Source organism: Chiloscyllium plagiosum, chromosome 25 (genome assembly GCF_004010195.1).
Source record: "Chiloscyllium plagiosum isolate BGI_BamShark_2017 chromosome 25, ASM401019v2, whole genome shotgun sequence".
In the NCBI taxonomy this organism is placed as follows: domain Eukaryota; kingdom Metazoa; phylum Chordata; class Chondrichthyes; order Orectolobiformes; family Hemiscylliidae; genus Chiloscyllium; species Chiloscyllium plagiosum.
Genome location: NC_057734.1, coordinates 230,313 through 246,765, shown reverse-complemented (window position 1 = coordinate 246,765; position 16,453 = coordinate 230,313). Strand labels below are relative to the sequence as shown.

General features: G+C 44.3%; 1 protein-coding gene across 1 annotated transcript in view; it reads right to left on the bottom strand.

The window, feature by feature from the left end:
* dnah10 (dynein axonemal heavy chain 10) overlaps window positions 1–16,453 on the bottom strand; it is a 243,067-nt gene that overhangs the window by 3,338 nt on the left and 223,276 nt on the right. The window contains exons 62-67 of the mRNA XM_043715328.1: window positions 15,253–15,424; window positions 14,915–15,046; window positions 13,521–13,732; window positions 6,753–6,920; window positions 5,081–5,261; window positions 605–750 (exon numbers count right to left, since the gene is read on the bottom strand). Of these exons, the coding sequence (XP_043571263.1) occupies window positions 605–750; window positions 5,081–5,261; window positions 6,753–6,920; window positions 13,521–13,732; window positions 14,915–15,046; window positions 15,253–15,424 (1,011 nt within the window). The remainder of the gene's footprint in view (window positions 1–604; window positions 751–5,080; window positions 5,262–6,752; window positions 6,921–13,520; window positions 13,733–14,914; window positions 15,047–15,252; window positions 15,425–16,453) is intronic.

Sequence of the window (16,453 nt, the reverse complement as noted above, 5' to 3'; positions counted from 1 at the left end):
ACCTCTCACTGGATCATCCTCACCATCCCTTCCCCCTGGATATGTCCCTGTCCTGTTGGCTCTATTAACCAATGTATCACAAAGCCGATGTGGAAAGTAAATGGGAAAAGCTACACCCCATTACATCAGCTACTGGTTCCACCCAACAATGTTCCTGGACTGTACACAAAGCTACACCAAACAGTTCAATAGATTGTAGCTTCTGATAAAAGCTTGTGAATGCAGCCAGAGACAAAGAGGGACGAAAGGCTTTGTTCTCACTCACAGTGCTCCACACTGGGGCCTTAGCTTCTTACAATATTTACCAATGACCCCGACCCAAGTGAACACATAAACTGAATTCTCTACAATAGGGTAAGCTGAAGAGGTCTGAACGTTACAGTGGGACATCGATGGATCCAATGTTTGGCAGTGTTAGAGTTCATTCTTCATCCTTCCTCCCTCACTTTGTTGCCATTCATTTCCAACTCTAGAACATTCCAAATGTCAGTTATTTGTGATTAGTGAGTACTGTTTCAGCGACTGCACTTGCAAAACATTTCCTCCCTGTCCATTTCCTGATTAGACTTTGTTTGTAATACACATTCAGCCGGCTGTGGCAGACCTGCAGTTTTAGCCGATGAGCCTCGATGGGGATGACCTTCAGAACAGGGAGTTCAGTCACCAGCTCCTTTGGTTTGCTCCGAATCAAACAACTTTCTTCAATATCCCAAGAAGCTCCTTCCATATATAAACCAGTAACAAAACAGCCTGCAACAAAAACAAAAGGAATTTGTGAAAACCATCAATCTATCTTCACTAAATGAGTTGTTATTGCCTGGGGATCATTCAGGAGCCCAGTTGAACTGGTCCTGTTCACTGTATTTCATTAACTTGACAGTGCATTTGGGAAGCTGGTGAGTAAACTTGCAAATAATAATAAAATCGGAGCAAAATGCTGTTGGAGACAATATTAAACAGAGATAAACCACTCCATTTTTATCGCTGTAACTTTACGTTGATCGACGATTCAATACAAGCCAAAGGGCCAATCTTACTTTTATACAGATAGCTAGTTAATCTATACACAGAACACCGAGCTCAGGTTAGTCTGTATTTAGAACACCGAGCTCAAGATAATCTGTATTTAGAACACCGTGCTCAGGATAATATGTATTTAGAACACCGAGCTCAAGATAATCTGTATTTAGAACACCGTGCTCAGGATAATCTGTATTTAGAACACCGAGCTCAGGATAATATGTATTTAGAACACCGAGCTCAGGATAATCGGTATTTAGAACACCGAGCTCAGGATAATCGGTATTTAGAACACCGTGCTCAGGATAATCTGTATTTAGAACACCGAGCTCAGGATAATCGGTATTTAGAACACCGAGCTCAAGATAATCTGTATTTAGAACACCGAGCTCAGGATAATCTGTATTTAGAACACCGAGCTCAGGTTAATATGTATTTAGAACACCGAGCTCAAGATAATCTGTATTTAGAACACCGAGCTCAGGATAATCTGTATTTAGAACACCGGGCTCAGGTAAATCTGTATTTAGAACACCGGGCTCAGGATAATATGTATTTAGAACACCGGGCTCAGGATAATATGTATTTAGAACACCGAGCTCAGGTTAAACTGTATTTAGAACACCGGGCTCAGGATAATCTGTATTTAGAACACCGTGCTCAGGATAATCTGTATTAAGAACACCGAGCTCAGGTTAAACTGTATATAGAACACCGGGCTCAGGATAATCTGTATTTAGAACATCGGGCTCAGGTTAAACTGTATTTAGAACACCCGGGCTCAGCTTAAACTGTATTTAGAACACCGGGCTCAGGTTAAACTGTATTTAGAACACCGTGCTCAGGTTAAACTGTATTTCGAACATCAGGCTCAGGTTAAACTGTATTTCGAACACCGAGCTCAGGATAAACTGTATTTAGAACACCCGTGCTCAGGTTATACTGTATTTTGAACACCGGGCTCAGGTTAAACTGTATTTCGAACACCGGGCTCAGGTTAAACTGTATTTCGAACACCCGGGCTCAGGATAAACTGTAGTTAGAACACCGGGGTCAGGTTAAACTGTTTTTAGATCATCGGGCTCAGGTTAATCTGTATTTAGCATACTGGGCTCAGGGTAAACTTTATTTGGAACACTGATCTCAGATTAAACTGTATTTCGAACACCGGGCTCAGTTTTGACCCACAAGCGTAAAACGTGATAAATGGCTTTGGAATGTTTGCAGATGCCACAAAACTAGGTGGGAAGCCAAGTGTTGAAAATGAAACCAAAATCTTGTCAGATGAAATATAATATGTGAAAATGTGAGGTTCTGGATTTTGGCTGGAGGAATGAATGAATGATTTATTGTTACATATATCTTGATGATCCAGTGAAAAATGTTTTGTTGCCACAATCTAGCACCATTTTGAGTTATAATAACGATAAAAATAAATTACTTGAATAGAGTTCATGATATTCAAATTGGGACCTCAATCGCAGCTTCAGTGCTTCTGAAAGGTCTCTGCAAGATGTTCCATTCCCCAAGGAGACTTGCTCCGGGCCTACCACCACCAGGAGTTCCCGCTCTGGGCCTAATGCCACCAGGAATCCCCGCTCCAGGCCTACCGCCATCAGGAATTCCTGCTCTAGGCCTACCACCACCAGGAGTCCCTATTCTGGGCCTAGTGCCACCAGGAGTTCCCCACCCCAGGCCTACTGGCACCAGGAGTCGCTGCTCCGGGACTACCGCCGCAGGAGTCCCCACTCCAGGCCTACCACCACCAGGTGTTCCCGATCCGGGCGTACAGCTACCAGCAGTCCCTGGTCCACATCGTCAATGCTGCAATCACCATCTGCCAACATCGCTCTAGCCTCAAAGATGAAGAAGAAAGGAAGAAGAGAAAAAAGAAAAAGTATGTTGAGAAAATGATGCTGCTGTCCTGGAACGGATGGGCTCAATAAGCCCAATACCGTGCCAGCACCATCTTGCATTTAATTAGAGGACCTGAATATTATTTAAATGGAGAGAGACTGCAGAAATGTACGGAAAAGAGGGATTTGGAAGTCCTTGTCCATTAATCACAAAAAGCTAGCATTCAAGTTCAGGGGTAATAGCAAAGGCAAATGGAGAGCTAGCCTTTAGAATGAGAATTAGCCTTTATTGTCCCAAATACTCAATGAGTACAGTGAAAAGTTTATATATCGCCAATTATAGCACCGACTTAGGTACAAAGGTACCTAGCTACAGCTTCTTTAGTTGCAAGATTTGAGACAATAGAGAAATAAAAGTGTTTTTTGTGCAGAAATAGAAGTTCAGAATTTTTATTGTGACTGCTGTCACCTAGCTTCTAGGCTGCACCAGTTCCTGGCTCTAGACCACCACGGGCTTCACTGTGAGGATCACGAGGCGGGGCGATCACTTTAGATGGCCACGTCAGGAAGTCACCATGCCAGGAGGTCACCATGTCAGGAGGTCACCACGCCATGCCACACCAGGAGCTCACCACGCCAGGAGGTCACCATGCAAAAACAGGAGGTCACCATGCCACGCCAGGAGGTCACCATGCTGGGAGGTCATCCCGCCAGGAGGTCACTATGCCAGGAGGTCACCACGCCACATCATGCCAGTAGGTCACCATGCCCCTCCACGCCACATCAGAAGGTCACCACACTACACCAGGCCAATAGCTCATTGTGTCAGGCCAGGAGGTCCATGGATGCCAGGAATCATCAGAGAGAAGAAGAAAATAAACCACTATGAGGAAAAAAAGAAGAGGAATGGGCGCAGCAGACAAGCTCTGCTGCCATCTTGGGAAAAAAAGAGTCTAAATGCTGGGAAGGTTTTGTTAAAACTATACAAGGCACTAGTCAGACCACAGCTGGAATACTGTGAACAATTCTTGGCTCCTTATTTGAGGAAAGGAAGATTGGCAGCCCAGAGAACGTTCACTAGGCTGATACCAGGTATGGAGGATAGGTGTAGTAGACTAGGCCTGTACTTATTGGATTTTAGCAGGGTGACCTTATTGAAACATACAAGATTCTTCAAGGACTTGACCAGGTTGATGCGAAGAAGTTGTTTTCCCTTGTGGGAGACTCTAGAACCAGAAGGCATCATCTCAAAAGTACAGAGATGAGGAGAGTAGTGAATCTGTGGAATTCTTCACCGCAGGTGACTGCCGAGGCTGGGGTGTTAAATATACTCAAGGCTGGGTTAGACAGGTTTTTAACCAGTAAGGAAATAAAGGGTTATGGGAAAAGAGTGAGAAAGTGGAGTTGAGGATTATCAGATCAGCCAGTGGAAAATCAGGAGAGTAACTTTTGCTTTAAAGAACCTCAGCAGTTTAAAGAGCTGGGTCTGTTACAGAAAACAGATTATTGTGGTAGGCTATCCCTGTATAACAGTAAACAATGAAAGGATTTTAACTGTCTTAAATAATTTAGTTAGAGACAAAAAACTGCAGATGCTGGAATCCAAAGTAGTTAGGCAGGAGGCTGGAAGGACATAATAAGCCAGGCAGCATCAGGATGTGCAGAAATCAACGTTTTGGCTGTAGCCCTTTTTCAAGACTGGAGGTAGGTTACACCCGAAATGTCGACTTCTGCACCTCCTGACGCTGCCTGTGTTCTCCCAGCCTCCTGCCTGTCTACTTTAAATAGGAGACCAACATTCTATTTAATCCAACTCCATTCAAAACAACTGAACATTCAGAGAAGACAGTCAACTATTTTAGAAATGCATGTTTAATATTTCTGTAGGCTACAATGCCACATTGCCACTAGATCTCTAATTATTTTTTTAAATCCTCAAATGACTCTTTCAGGATTATCAAAGTCTCTTTTTTGGATTAACGAATGTGTGAAATGCTTAATAATCTGCAGACACATGGTAATACAAAAACATCATTTGCTGCTTTCTGAAAAGGAATCTCAAAGAGTAGTGTTAAACAAAGAACTGTGGATGCTGGAAATCTGAAACAAAAACAAAAATTGCTGGATCTGCGGAGAGAAACAGAGTTAATGTTTCGAGTCAGTGACTCTTCGTCAGAACTCAAAGAGTAACAACTGATCCCCACCTTGTCCAGCTCTCTCCATGACATCGTCACTAGTTTGGTACTTGGTGACCTGAGTGTAAAGTGTGGACCGATCGAGAGGCCAGCTGTTTTTCCGGCAAGTTGCTTGAACCAGAGCAGTCAGGTATGATTCAGGGATGTGCAACCCAGACAACCATATTACATCGGGTTCACCTTCATCAATCTGTCAGTTATTTGGTTAGAAAATATCAGGCAAGTTAATAATGATAAGTAACTAGATCATGCATAATCAAAAAGAAGTTCACAGACTGGAAGCAGTACTTGAACATCTGCTGGTTAGTCTTCCACTTTCCATCAACTTGAGATTAACCAAAATATCTGCTGCCCATGTCCTAACTCACACCAAGTACTGTTTACCATAATCCCCATGCTCATTGACACTGGCTCCCAACCCATTTTAAAATCCTGGTTTTGCCTTCTTCCCATTTCAAGAACCTTCTCTGGCCCCAATACCTTCTCTGTGTTCCCCCAACTCTAGCCTCTTGAGTATTTGGCAATCTGGTCTTAGGCAGACCAGATCTGGACCAGCCCCACTGGCAGAGTGCCAGCTTTAGAACATAGAAGAATACAGCGCAGTACAGGTCCTTCGGCCCTCGATGTTGCGCCGATCCAATCCCACCTAACCTACCACTAGCCCACTATCCTCCATATGCCTATCCAATGCCCGCTTAAATGCCCATAAAGAGGGAGAGTCCACCACTGCTACTGGCAGGGCATTCCATGAACTCACGACTCGCTGAGTAAAGAACCTACCCCTAACATCTGTCCTATACCTACCCCCCCTTAATTTAAAGCTATGCCCCCTTGTAATAGCTGACTCCATACGTAGAAAAAGATTCTCACTGTCGACCCTATCTAAACCCCTAATCATCTTGTACACCTCTATCAAGTCACCCCTAAACCTTCTTTTCTCCAATGAAAACAACCCCAAGTGCCTCAGCCTTTCCTCATACGATCTTCCTACCATACCAGGCAACATCCTGGTAAACATCCTCTGCACCCGTTCCAGTAAGTATCCGACCATTAGCCCAGTACCCCATCTTTTTGTTACTCTTACCAAAGTGAATCATCTCACACTTAGCTACATTGAACTCCATTTGCCACCTTTCTGCCCAGCTCTGCAGCTTATCTATATCCCGCTGTAACCTGCCACCACCTTCCTCACTGTCTACAACTCCTCCGACTTTCGTATCATCCGCAAACTTGCTCACCCAACCTTCTAACCCCTCCTCCTTTGCTGCAATATCCAGTGTCACTAATCCAGGAGGCAGCTTGATCAGGATTCCCCAGGTCTCAGACACAAAACTGAGGCAGGAAGGTGTATCTGCACTATTTATTCTTTACCGTCTAAGCCTAAGGCCTGGATCATGAGCCTAAACCAGGGTTGGGGCCTGTTGCAGACTCCATGCAGCACGTCCCAGAAATCGAGTTGCAAGTGAGTCTGAAGAGCCTTTGGACTCAATACTTTCCTGGCCTTTAGTCCCAATGTCTTGATTGAGAAATCAGCCTTGGCTTCAAGGGAATTATCCTAGGTGTGCATTTCCAGGCAAGAAATGTAGTTTGACTATTATGCATGTTTTCATACTTGCTTCAATTAATGGAAATATTTTGAATCATTAAGAAATCTCTTGCTATGATATAGTTTGACACTAACCCATGATAGGTACTGGTCAAACCGCCTCTTGAAGTGAATCATCCAGTTTCCAAGTGATTTGAGGGTGTCAGGAGCAAGTCTTCTCCAGATAGCAGGAATATGACCATTAAAAAGCGCGCGGGCCACTTCATCCAGCTCACTGCTCATTCCCACTTCACCAGCCAAAGCCTGAAACATGCAAACAGTCCCACTGTTCAAAACAGATCATATAAATTATACAAATATATAAAAGAAAATTCATAAATTCAAAAATATTCAAATCTCAACAACTGGTCATCAATTATTGTTCAGGTTCTTGTCGGACTGAAAGTAATGAAGATAAATTCTCTCTTTATTGGTTAGTGAGTGGATGTGTGGGTGACAGATTTCTGGGCTGTAGTCCTTATGGGAGCCAGGAAACATCTCAACATCTGCTACTGAAATTCTGTATCACCATCTCCTCTGGCCCACGTTCATGGAACAGGAACATCAGACACTTTCAGAAGCATTTTACTTTGGAGGTTTGACAGTGAGATGTAATATTAGCATGATTTCCAAATGTTTTCTTTTACCCTTAGGTAGAATCATAGAAGCCCTACAATATGGAAGCAGGCCATTAGGCCCATTGAGTGCACGCCAACCCTCCCTGAAGAGCATCCCACTCTGACCCAACCACCACCCTACCCTTTAATGCATTGTCTCAGCATTAGTCATCTTTTGTTTATAAAAACTTGAGTTATCTCAGGAATGTGACTTCAAAGAAGTTCTGGGATCTACATTTTAATCACTCGATTAAAGACTTAACAGCAATCTAGGTTTGTTCAATACTTTGCGTTTTACTCTAAGTTCCATGTCCTACGATCCTGCCCCACTAACTACCTGACGAAGGAGCAGCACTCTGAAAGCTTGTACTTCCAAATAAATCTGTTGGACTATAACCTGGTATTGTGAGACTTTTAACTTTGTCCACCCTAGTCCAACACCAGCATGTCCGCATCATCCCTGTAACCCTGCATTTCCCAAGCCTAACCCACCTAACATACATATCCCTGGATAGTGGGAGGAAACCGGAGCACCCAGAAGAATAGATGGCACATTTCTTTTAAAAGTAGTTTGATGCTGGTTTTAGATGATTATTTCTCTATTAATAAATAGTGCAAACACCATTAGAACTAAACATTTAAAATTGACAGACCGTCTTCCAATTTACAGCTCTAGACATACAATAGATATACAATAGACATACAATATTCCTTTTCCTGTCCAGGAGCAGCGGGAGACAGAATGGAGGTGCTGTGGGGACCAGGAGGGTGCCGGGAAGGTAAGGAGTTAGTATAAATTTGGGCAGCGGCTAAACCCGAGATACTACACATGTAGTATCTTCCTCCCGCCTCCCCCTCCTCTAACCAGAAGAAAAAGACTCTGTAAGGCAAGGCTTTTGTTTTTTTCGCTTTCTTTCTTTCATATACTTAAGTGCATTGTTTGGTTTTAGTTAGTTGATATAAAGCTAAGGCTTACAATGGCAGGGGACCTCAGACCCGTGGCATGTGCCTCTTGCTTGGTGTGGGATCTCAGGGACGTGGCTGACATTCCTGACTCTTAAACTTGCAGGAAGTGTGTCCGGGGCAGCTCTTGTTTGACCACATGACTGCTCTAGAGCTGCGGATGGACTCACTGTGGAGCATCCATGATGCTGAGGAGGTTGTGGATAGCACGTTTAGTGAACTGGTCACACCGCAGGTTAGAGTTGTTGAGGGAGACAGTGAACGGGTGACCAAAAGGCAGAGAAAGAGTAGGAAAGCAGTGCAGGTGTCCCCTGCGGTCATCTCCCTCCAAAACAGGGACACCGTTTTGGATACTATTGGAGGAAATGGCTCACCAAGGGTGGGCAGCAGTTGTCAAGATCATGGCACCATGGTGGGCACTGCTGTTCAGAAGGGCGGGAAAAAGACTCGTAGGGCCATAGTCACAGGGGATTCTATTGTGAGGGGAGTAGACAGGCGATTCTGTGGCCGAAAATGGGACTCCCGGATGGTATGTTGCCTCCCAGGTGCTCGGGTCAGGGATGTCACCGATCGGCTGCAGAACATTCTAAAAGGGGAGGGTGAACAGCCAGTTGTCTTGGTGCATATATGCACCAACGATATAAGTAAAAAATGAGATGAGGCCCTGAAAGCAGAATTCAGGGAGCGAGGAGAGAAGTTAAAGAGGAGGACCTCAAAGGTAGTGATCTCGGGACTACTACCAGTGCCACGTGCTAGCCAGCGTAGAAATGAAAAAATAGGCAGGATGAACACGTGGCTTGAGGGATGGTGTAGGAGGGAGGGGTTCAGATTTGTTGGACATTGGGACCGGTTCTGGGGAAGGTGGGATCATTACAAATTGGACAGTCTACATTTGAACCAGACTGGAACTAATGTCTTTGGGGGAGTTTTGCGACTGCTGTTGGGGAGGTTTTACACTAATGTGGCAGGTGACTGGGAACCAGAAGAGAAAACAAGTAGGCAGCGAGGTGGAGACTGGAGACTGTAAGAATCATGATGGTAACATTAATAAGGGGAAGAGTAGGCAGAGAGCAGATGAATGCAAAAGAACTGGTGGCCTGAAGTGCATATACTTTAATGCAAAGAGTATAGTGTGTAAGGCAGATGAACTTAGGGCTTAGATTGGTGCCTGGGAGTATGACGTTATTGCAATTACAGAGACTTGGTTGAAGGAAAGGCATGATTGGCAACTAAATGTTCCAGAATATAGACGCTTCAGACAGGACAGGGAGGGAAGTAAAAGAAGGGGTGGAGTTGCATTGCTGGTCAGGGACGATATGACGGCTGTGCTAAAGGAGGACACTATGGAGGGCTTGAGTAGTGAGGCATTATGGGTGGAGTTGAGAAGTAAGAAAGGTACAGTTACATTGTTGGGGCTGTATTACAGGCCTCTCAACGGTGAACGTGAGGTAGAAGAACAAATAGGTAAACCGATTATGGAAAGATGTAGAGGCAATAGGGTAGTGGTGATGGGAGATTTTAATTTTCCCAACATTGACTGGGATACACTTAGCATCAGAGGTCTGGATGGGGCAGAATTTGTAAGAAGCGTCTGGAGAATTTCTAGAGCAGTATGTCAATAGTCCAATGAGGAATGGGGCCATATTGGACCTGGTACTGGGGAACGAGCCAGGCCTGGTGGTAGAAGTTGCGGTGGGGGTTTCTTTGGGAAACCGTGACCACAATTCTGTAAGTTTTAGATTACTCTTAGACAAAGATGAGAGTGGTCCTAAGGGAAGAGTACTAAACTGAGCCAAGGCCAATTATATCAAAATTAGGCAGGAGCTCGGAAATGTGGTTTGGACACAGCTATTTGAAGGGAAGTTAACACTTGAGATTAGATTAGATTACATTAGATTACATTACAGTGTGGAAACAGGCCCTTCGACCCAACAAGTCCACACCGACCTGCCAAAGCGCAACCCATACATTTACCCCTTACCTAAACACTATGGGCAATTTAGCATGGCCAATTCACCTGACCTGCACATCTTTGGACTGTGAGGAAACCGGAGCACCTGGAGGAAACCCACGCAGACACGGGGAGAATGTGCAAACTCCACACAGTCAGTCGCCTGAGGCGGGAATTGAACCCGGGTCTCTGGCGCTGTGAGGCAGCAGTGCTAACACTGTGCCACCGTGCCGCCCATGGGAGGCTTTCAAAGAAAGATTGGAAAGCAAAGGACAATAAAGACGAGATTCGTGAATCGTGGATGACAGGTGAAACCATACGACTAGCCACGTGGAAAAGGGAAGCGTACATAAGGTCCAGGCAGCTAAGGACAGAGCAGACCCTGGAGGAATATCGGGAGAGTAGGACCAGTCTTAAACGAGGAGTCAAGCAGGTTAAAAGGGGTCATGAAATAGCTTTAGCGAGCAGAATTAAGGAGAATCCCAAAGTCCTTTATTCTAATATAAGAAGCTAGCGGGTAACTAGAGAAAGGATTGGTCCACTAAAGGATAAGGAAGGAAGGCTGTGTGTCGAACCTGAGAAAATGGGTGGGATTCTGAATGATTACTTTGCATCAGTGTTCACTGAGGAGAGGGACATGATGAATGTTGAGATTAGAGATAGAAGTTTGATTACTCTGGATCACGTTGGCTTAAGTAGGGAAGATGTGTTGGGTAGACTAGAGGTTATTAAGGTGGACAAATCCCCAGGACCAGGTGGGATTTACTCCAGGTTGCTGAGGGGAGTGAGAGAGGAAATAGCTGGGGCCCTGACAAATAGCTTTAGCATCTTTAAATACAGGTGAGGTGCCGGAGGACTGGAGGGTTGCTCATGTTGACCCCTGTGAAAGAAGGGTAGTAGGGATATTCCATGTAACTACAGACCAGTGAGCCTACGTCAGTGGTGGAAAAGCTGCTGGAGAAGGTACTGAGGGATAGGATCTATTTATATTTAGAAAAGAATGGGCTTATCAGTGATAGGCAACATGGTTTTGTCTGGGGGAGATCGTGCCTTACCAACTTAATACAGTTCTTTGAGGAAGTGACCAAGTTGATAGATGAAGGAAGGGCTGTAGATGTCATATTCATGGGGCTTTAGTAAGGAATTTGATAAGGTTCCCCATGGTAGACTAATGGAGAAAGTGAAGTCACATGGTGTGCAGGGTGTTCTAGCTAGGTGGATAAAGAACTGGTTGAGCAACAGGAGACAGAGAGTAGTAGTTGAAGGGAGTTTCTCGAAATGGAGAAAGGTGACCAGTGGTGTTCCACAGGGATTAGTGTTGGGGCCACTGTTGTTTGTGATATCCATAAATGATCTGGAAAATAAATTTGCAGATGACACGAAGATTGGTGGAGTAGCAGAAAGCGTATGGGACTGTCAAAGAATACAGGAAAATACAGATAGACTGGAGAGATGGGCAGAGAAGTGGCAGATGGAGTTTAATCCAGGCAAATGTGAGATGATGCATTTTGGGAAGTCTAATTCTCGAGCCAATTATACAGTAAACGGAAGAGCCTTGGGAAAAGTTGATGAGCACAGAGATCTGGGAGGTCAGGTCCATTGTAACCTGAAGGTGGCTGCACAGGTATATAGAGTGGTCAGCAAGGCATATGGTATGCTTGCCTTCATCGGACGGGGTATTGAGTATAAGAGCTGACAAGTTATGTTCAAGTTGTACAAGACTTTGGTTCGGCCACATTTAGAATAATGTGTACAGTTCTGGTCGCCACATTACCAAAAAGATGTGGACGCTTTGGAGAGGGTGCAGAGAAGGTTTACGAGGATGTTGCCTGGTATGGAAGGTGCTAGCTATGAAGAGAGGTTGAGTAGGTTAGGTTTATTTTCATTAGAAAAAAGGAGATTGAGGGGGGACCTGATTGAGGTTTACAAAATCATGAAGGGCATAGACAGGGTGGATAGAGATAAGCTTTTTCCCAGGGTGAAGGATTCAATACTTCCCAGGGTGAAGGATCCAATAACGAGAGGTCACGCTTTCAAGGTAAGGGGTGGAAAGTTTAAGGGGGATACACACAGCAAGTACTTCACACAGAGGGTGGTGGGTGCCTGGAACGCATTGCCAGCAGAGGTGGTAGAGGCAGGCACGATAGATTCATTTAAGATGCATCTGGACAGATGCATGAGTAGGTGGGGAGCAGAAGGATACAGATCCTTAGGAATTGGGTGACAGGTTTAGACAATGGATTTGGATCAGCTCAGGCTTGAAGGGCGGAAGGGCCTGTAAATTTTCTTTGTTCGAATACAAATTGGAACAGACAGAATTTACAGATTGGTGCAAAGCATAATTCTAAATAATTCACAAACAGCTGAAAACCACTGTTTTAATGTCTCCTCAGGGTACAAAGAGTTCTCCCATTATTTCCTACAGTCTCTAAAATAATGTTAGCTTTAATCATGTCACCACTCACACCATATTCCCTCTGCACTTAGTGGAGGCATTATTCCATTCCACTTAAATGGAATAACTCCTCTGTAAAAGTAGTTGGAACAAAATTTAGAATTAAATGGGAGAAAGTGAGGTCTGCAGATGCTGGAGATCAGAGCTGAAAATATGTTGCTGGAAAAGCGCAGCAGGTCAGGCAGCATCCAGAGAGCAGGGTCTCCTGCTCCTTGGATGCTGCCTGACCTGCTGCGCTTTTCCAGCAACACATTTTCAGCTTAGAATTAAATGGGCTAAACATGTGATAACATGATTAATCAGCGTTATATGATTCAGACAAAAATTTAAAGAAAACTCTAGCATAAATGCTTGAAATGAGATTAAATTTAGATACACAATTTAAATGAGATACAGTTAAAACTGAAGTTAGTTTAACTGACCAGTAGTGAGTCAGTAACTAAAAAAGTTAGTCCCAACACTAAAAGAATCTGTATTCACAAAACATCGTCGAGATTTGAGTGTCTGACCTAAAAGAGTGGGGGAAGCAGAATCAAGATTGACTTTTAAAAGGAAATGGGTAAATATCTGAAACAAAACTTTCAATGGATAGGGAGATGGGCAGAAAATGAAACTAACTGAATGGTAATTGCCAGACCTAATGGACCTTGATGGACTGAATAGCTTTTTTTGTGTGGTCAGATTCCGTGATTCTATAACCAGAGGAAGTGTGAAGATATTTTCAAAGAGAAAGCTCTGCTGTTAAATGCTTTCAATCTGCACTTCCTAGAGAACTCATGGATTCAAAGAAAATATCAATCAAAATATTTCACCTTTGTCAGTAGCAAATTATAATAAATGTTACTGGATTCCCAGAGAGTGAGGAGATAACGACTTACTCTCTGCAATTCCATCAGAGACCGTGACATTCGGTCAATCAGCAAGTTGAAACGCTCTAGTTCTTGAAGCAGCACCACGGTTGTTGGTGTGATTTGCAAAGCAAACTTTTTGTAGATAGTGTCAAGATCAAACAGAACTGGAAGCTTGCTTTCAATGTCCTTAGCAACATGTCCAATATACTCATCCCTACCCATCCCAGTGCCAGATTCCCCTAGAACAAAAACATTGGATTATTTCATCACAAAACAGAAAATCATTCAATACATACAACAGCAAAATGCATTAGATGCTGGAGATCTGAAACAAACACAGAAGTTGCTGGAGACACACAGCAGGTCTGGAGCATTTCTCAATAACCTCTCAGCAATCATGTTTCCTCTGTCAGTATCAATCCCTGTCTGGCAGGACCTGGTGATAATATTTCTCAACATTTCTCCTTTAGAGAGGTGTATTCTTAAATGCTAGCACAGAGCTAGTTAAAACCACAACAGGTTCAGGTACTTACACTATGTCATCATAGTAAAATGTCATAACGTCTTTCACAGGATGCCATTGCCAAACAAAATCTGACACTGAGCTACATGGCTCAGTGAATCCAGGACAGATGGTGAAGAGATTGATGGAAGAGAGATGGTTGAACAATAACAATTGGCATTACCTTTAATGGACACATGGAAAGAGCCCAAATATCTGACAGACTATAGACCAACTGGAAGGTTTTCAGAAGGAGAGACAGGTTATGCGTGAACTTTCCAACATGTTACCCAAGAAACGGGATGTTACTGCTTGGAGAGAAAGTGGAGGTTTGACACCCCTTGGACAAAAGGGGATGTTACCCCAGTTTGGAGTGGTGGGGTGGGGCTGGAGAGGTTTGAAATCCCTAGGGAAAGATTTAAAGATGACAAGGATTTTAATTGGATTAGCAAAAATAGGGAGCCAGTGGAGCTATAACCCCAACGTAGTGGTCAAGCAGAATAAAATACTGGTGGCTTAATGTGCAAAACTAGGTTTGAGCGAAATAATTTATAATCCAACATTTAGAACATGGGCAGCAGCTTCTGCAATGGTCTAAATACCATCACCATCTCCAAACAAGTTTAAAGATATGAGTACATTGGCCCAGATCAGGTTCAGACACTACCTGTCAAGAACACTAATTATTGCAGAATATTTGTGTATTAATCTGCAGAAATGATAAAGGTTTATATAAAGCTACTAATATAGCAGTTAAAATAACAAAACAAAATAACCGAACAGTTAATGTAACTATCTGATGTATTTTACAAATTCAACAATATGTGGCTATTAAGTCCAGATGAATATTGTGTAAAAATGAGATTTACACATAGACAACAGTCAAAGACAAATTCTAGCGATTCCAGCTGAAAGGTACCTGTTTGTGGTTGCAGATCTATCAGATGTCCCCACATACTTCGTGCTGCCTGAGTATAGTAACCAATCTCAGCATTGGGGTGAAGGCCAAATACTTCGGGAGTGTTGGCAAGTGGAAGAGATTCAATTTCCTCTGAAAATTAGCAATAATATATCGGAATATTGTAAAGTAATTTTTTAAAGTTTAGGAAATATCTGATTAGAGCCTATGTTCCTTTGCCACTACTGTCTACCCCATCACACCTCAGAAATAGAGTTTTCTCAATTAAGTATCATTGTAAACGTGGCCTCCTTTACATGCTGGTTGTTGGATGCTGCTATACAAATGCCAAATAGTACCTGTATAATCATCTTTAATTTCACCCTCTGGGATCTTGTAGTCAACGTCATCGTTATAGAAGAAATGGAATGGCTGGAAAGTGTCAAAAATGAAGTCCCCCAAAAACTCATCCATGTAGGTTGTCAGGATGCGCCGGTCAAAACTGTCGATACAACGTCCACCATACATAACCTGCAGATTGTTCCAAAAAAGAAACTATTCAGAGGCACCAAACCTGCTGAGTTTCTCCATCACTTTATGTATCTATTTTTGTGATAGAGGTTTGGACATAAATATTGGTGAAAGCATCACAAAGATAACACATCTGTCCTTCTTCAAAATAGAAGGTGTGTGGTCATTTACATCTCCTTGAGTGGGCAGGCATGAGCTCGGTTGAATAGCTCATCAGAAAGATGCCACTTCCATCCATAACACCACTCCCTCAGCATCGACCCTCCAACAGTGTTGCGGTCCCTCACACCATTTTCTGACAGTGCAGAACCACCTCAGCACCGACTCTCCCTCAGTGCAGCACTCCCTCAGCACTGACCCTCCAACAGTGTTGCACTCCCTCACACCAACCTTCTGACAGTGCAGCACCCCCTCAGCACCGACTCTCCCTTAGTGCAGCGCTCCCTCAACACTGACCCTCCAACAGTGCGGTGCTCCCTCAGCACTTAACCTCCCTCAGTGCAGCACTCCCTCGGCACTGACCCTCCCTCAGTGCGGTGCTCCCTCAGTACCGACCCTCCGACAGTGTGGTGCTCCCTCAGTACCAACCCTCTGACAGTGCAGCGCTCCCTCAGCACTGACCCTCCAACAGTGCATTGCTCCCTCAGCACTGACCCTCCCTCAGTGCGGTTCTCCCTCAGCACTGACCCTCCCTCAGTGCAGCGCTCCCTCAGCACTGACCCTCCAACAGTGCATTGCTCCCTCAGCACTGACCCTCCCTCAGTGCGGTTCTCCCTCAGCACTGACCCTCCCTCAGTGCAGCGCTCCCTCAGCACTGACCCTCCAACAGTGCATTGCTCCCTCAGCACTGACCCTCCCTCAGTGCGGTTCTCCCTCAGCACTGACCCTCCCTCAGTGCAGCGCTCCCTCAGCACTGACCCTCCAACAGTGCATTGCTCCCTCAGCACTGACCCTCCCTCAGTGCGGTTCTCCCTCAGCACTGACCCTCCCTCAGTGCAGCGCTCCCTCAGCACTGACCCTCCAACAGTG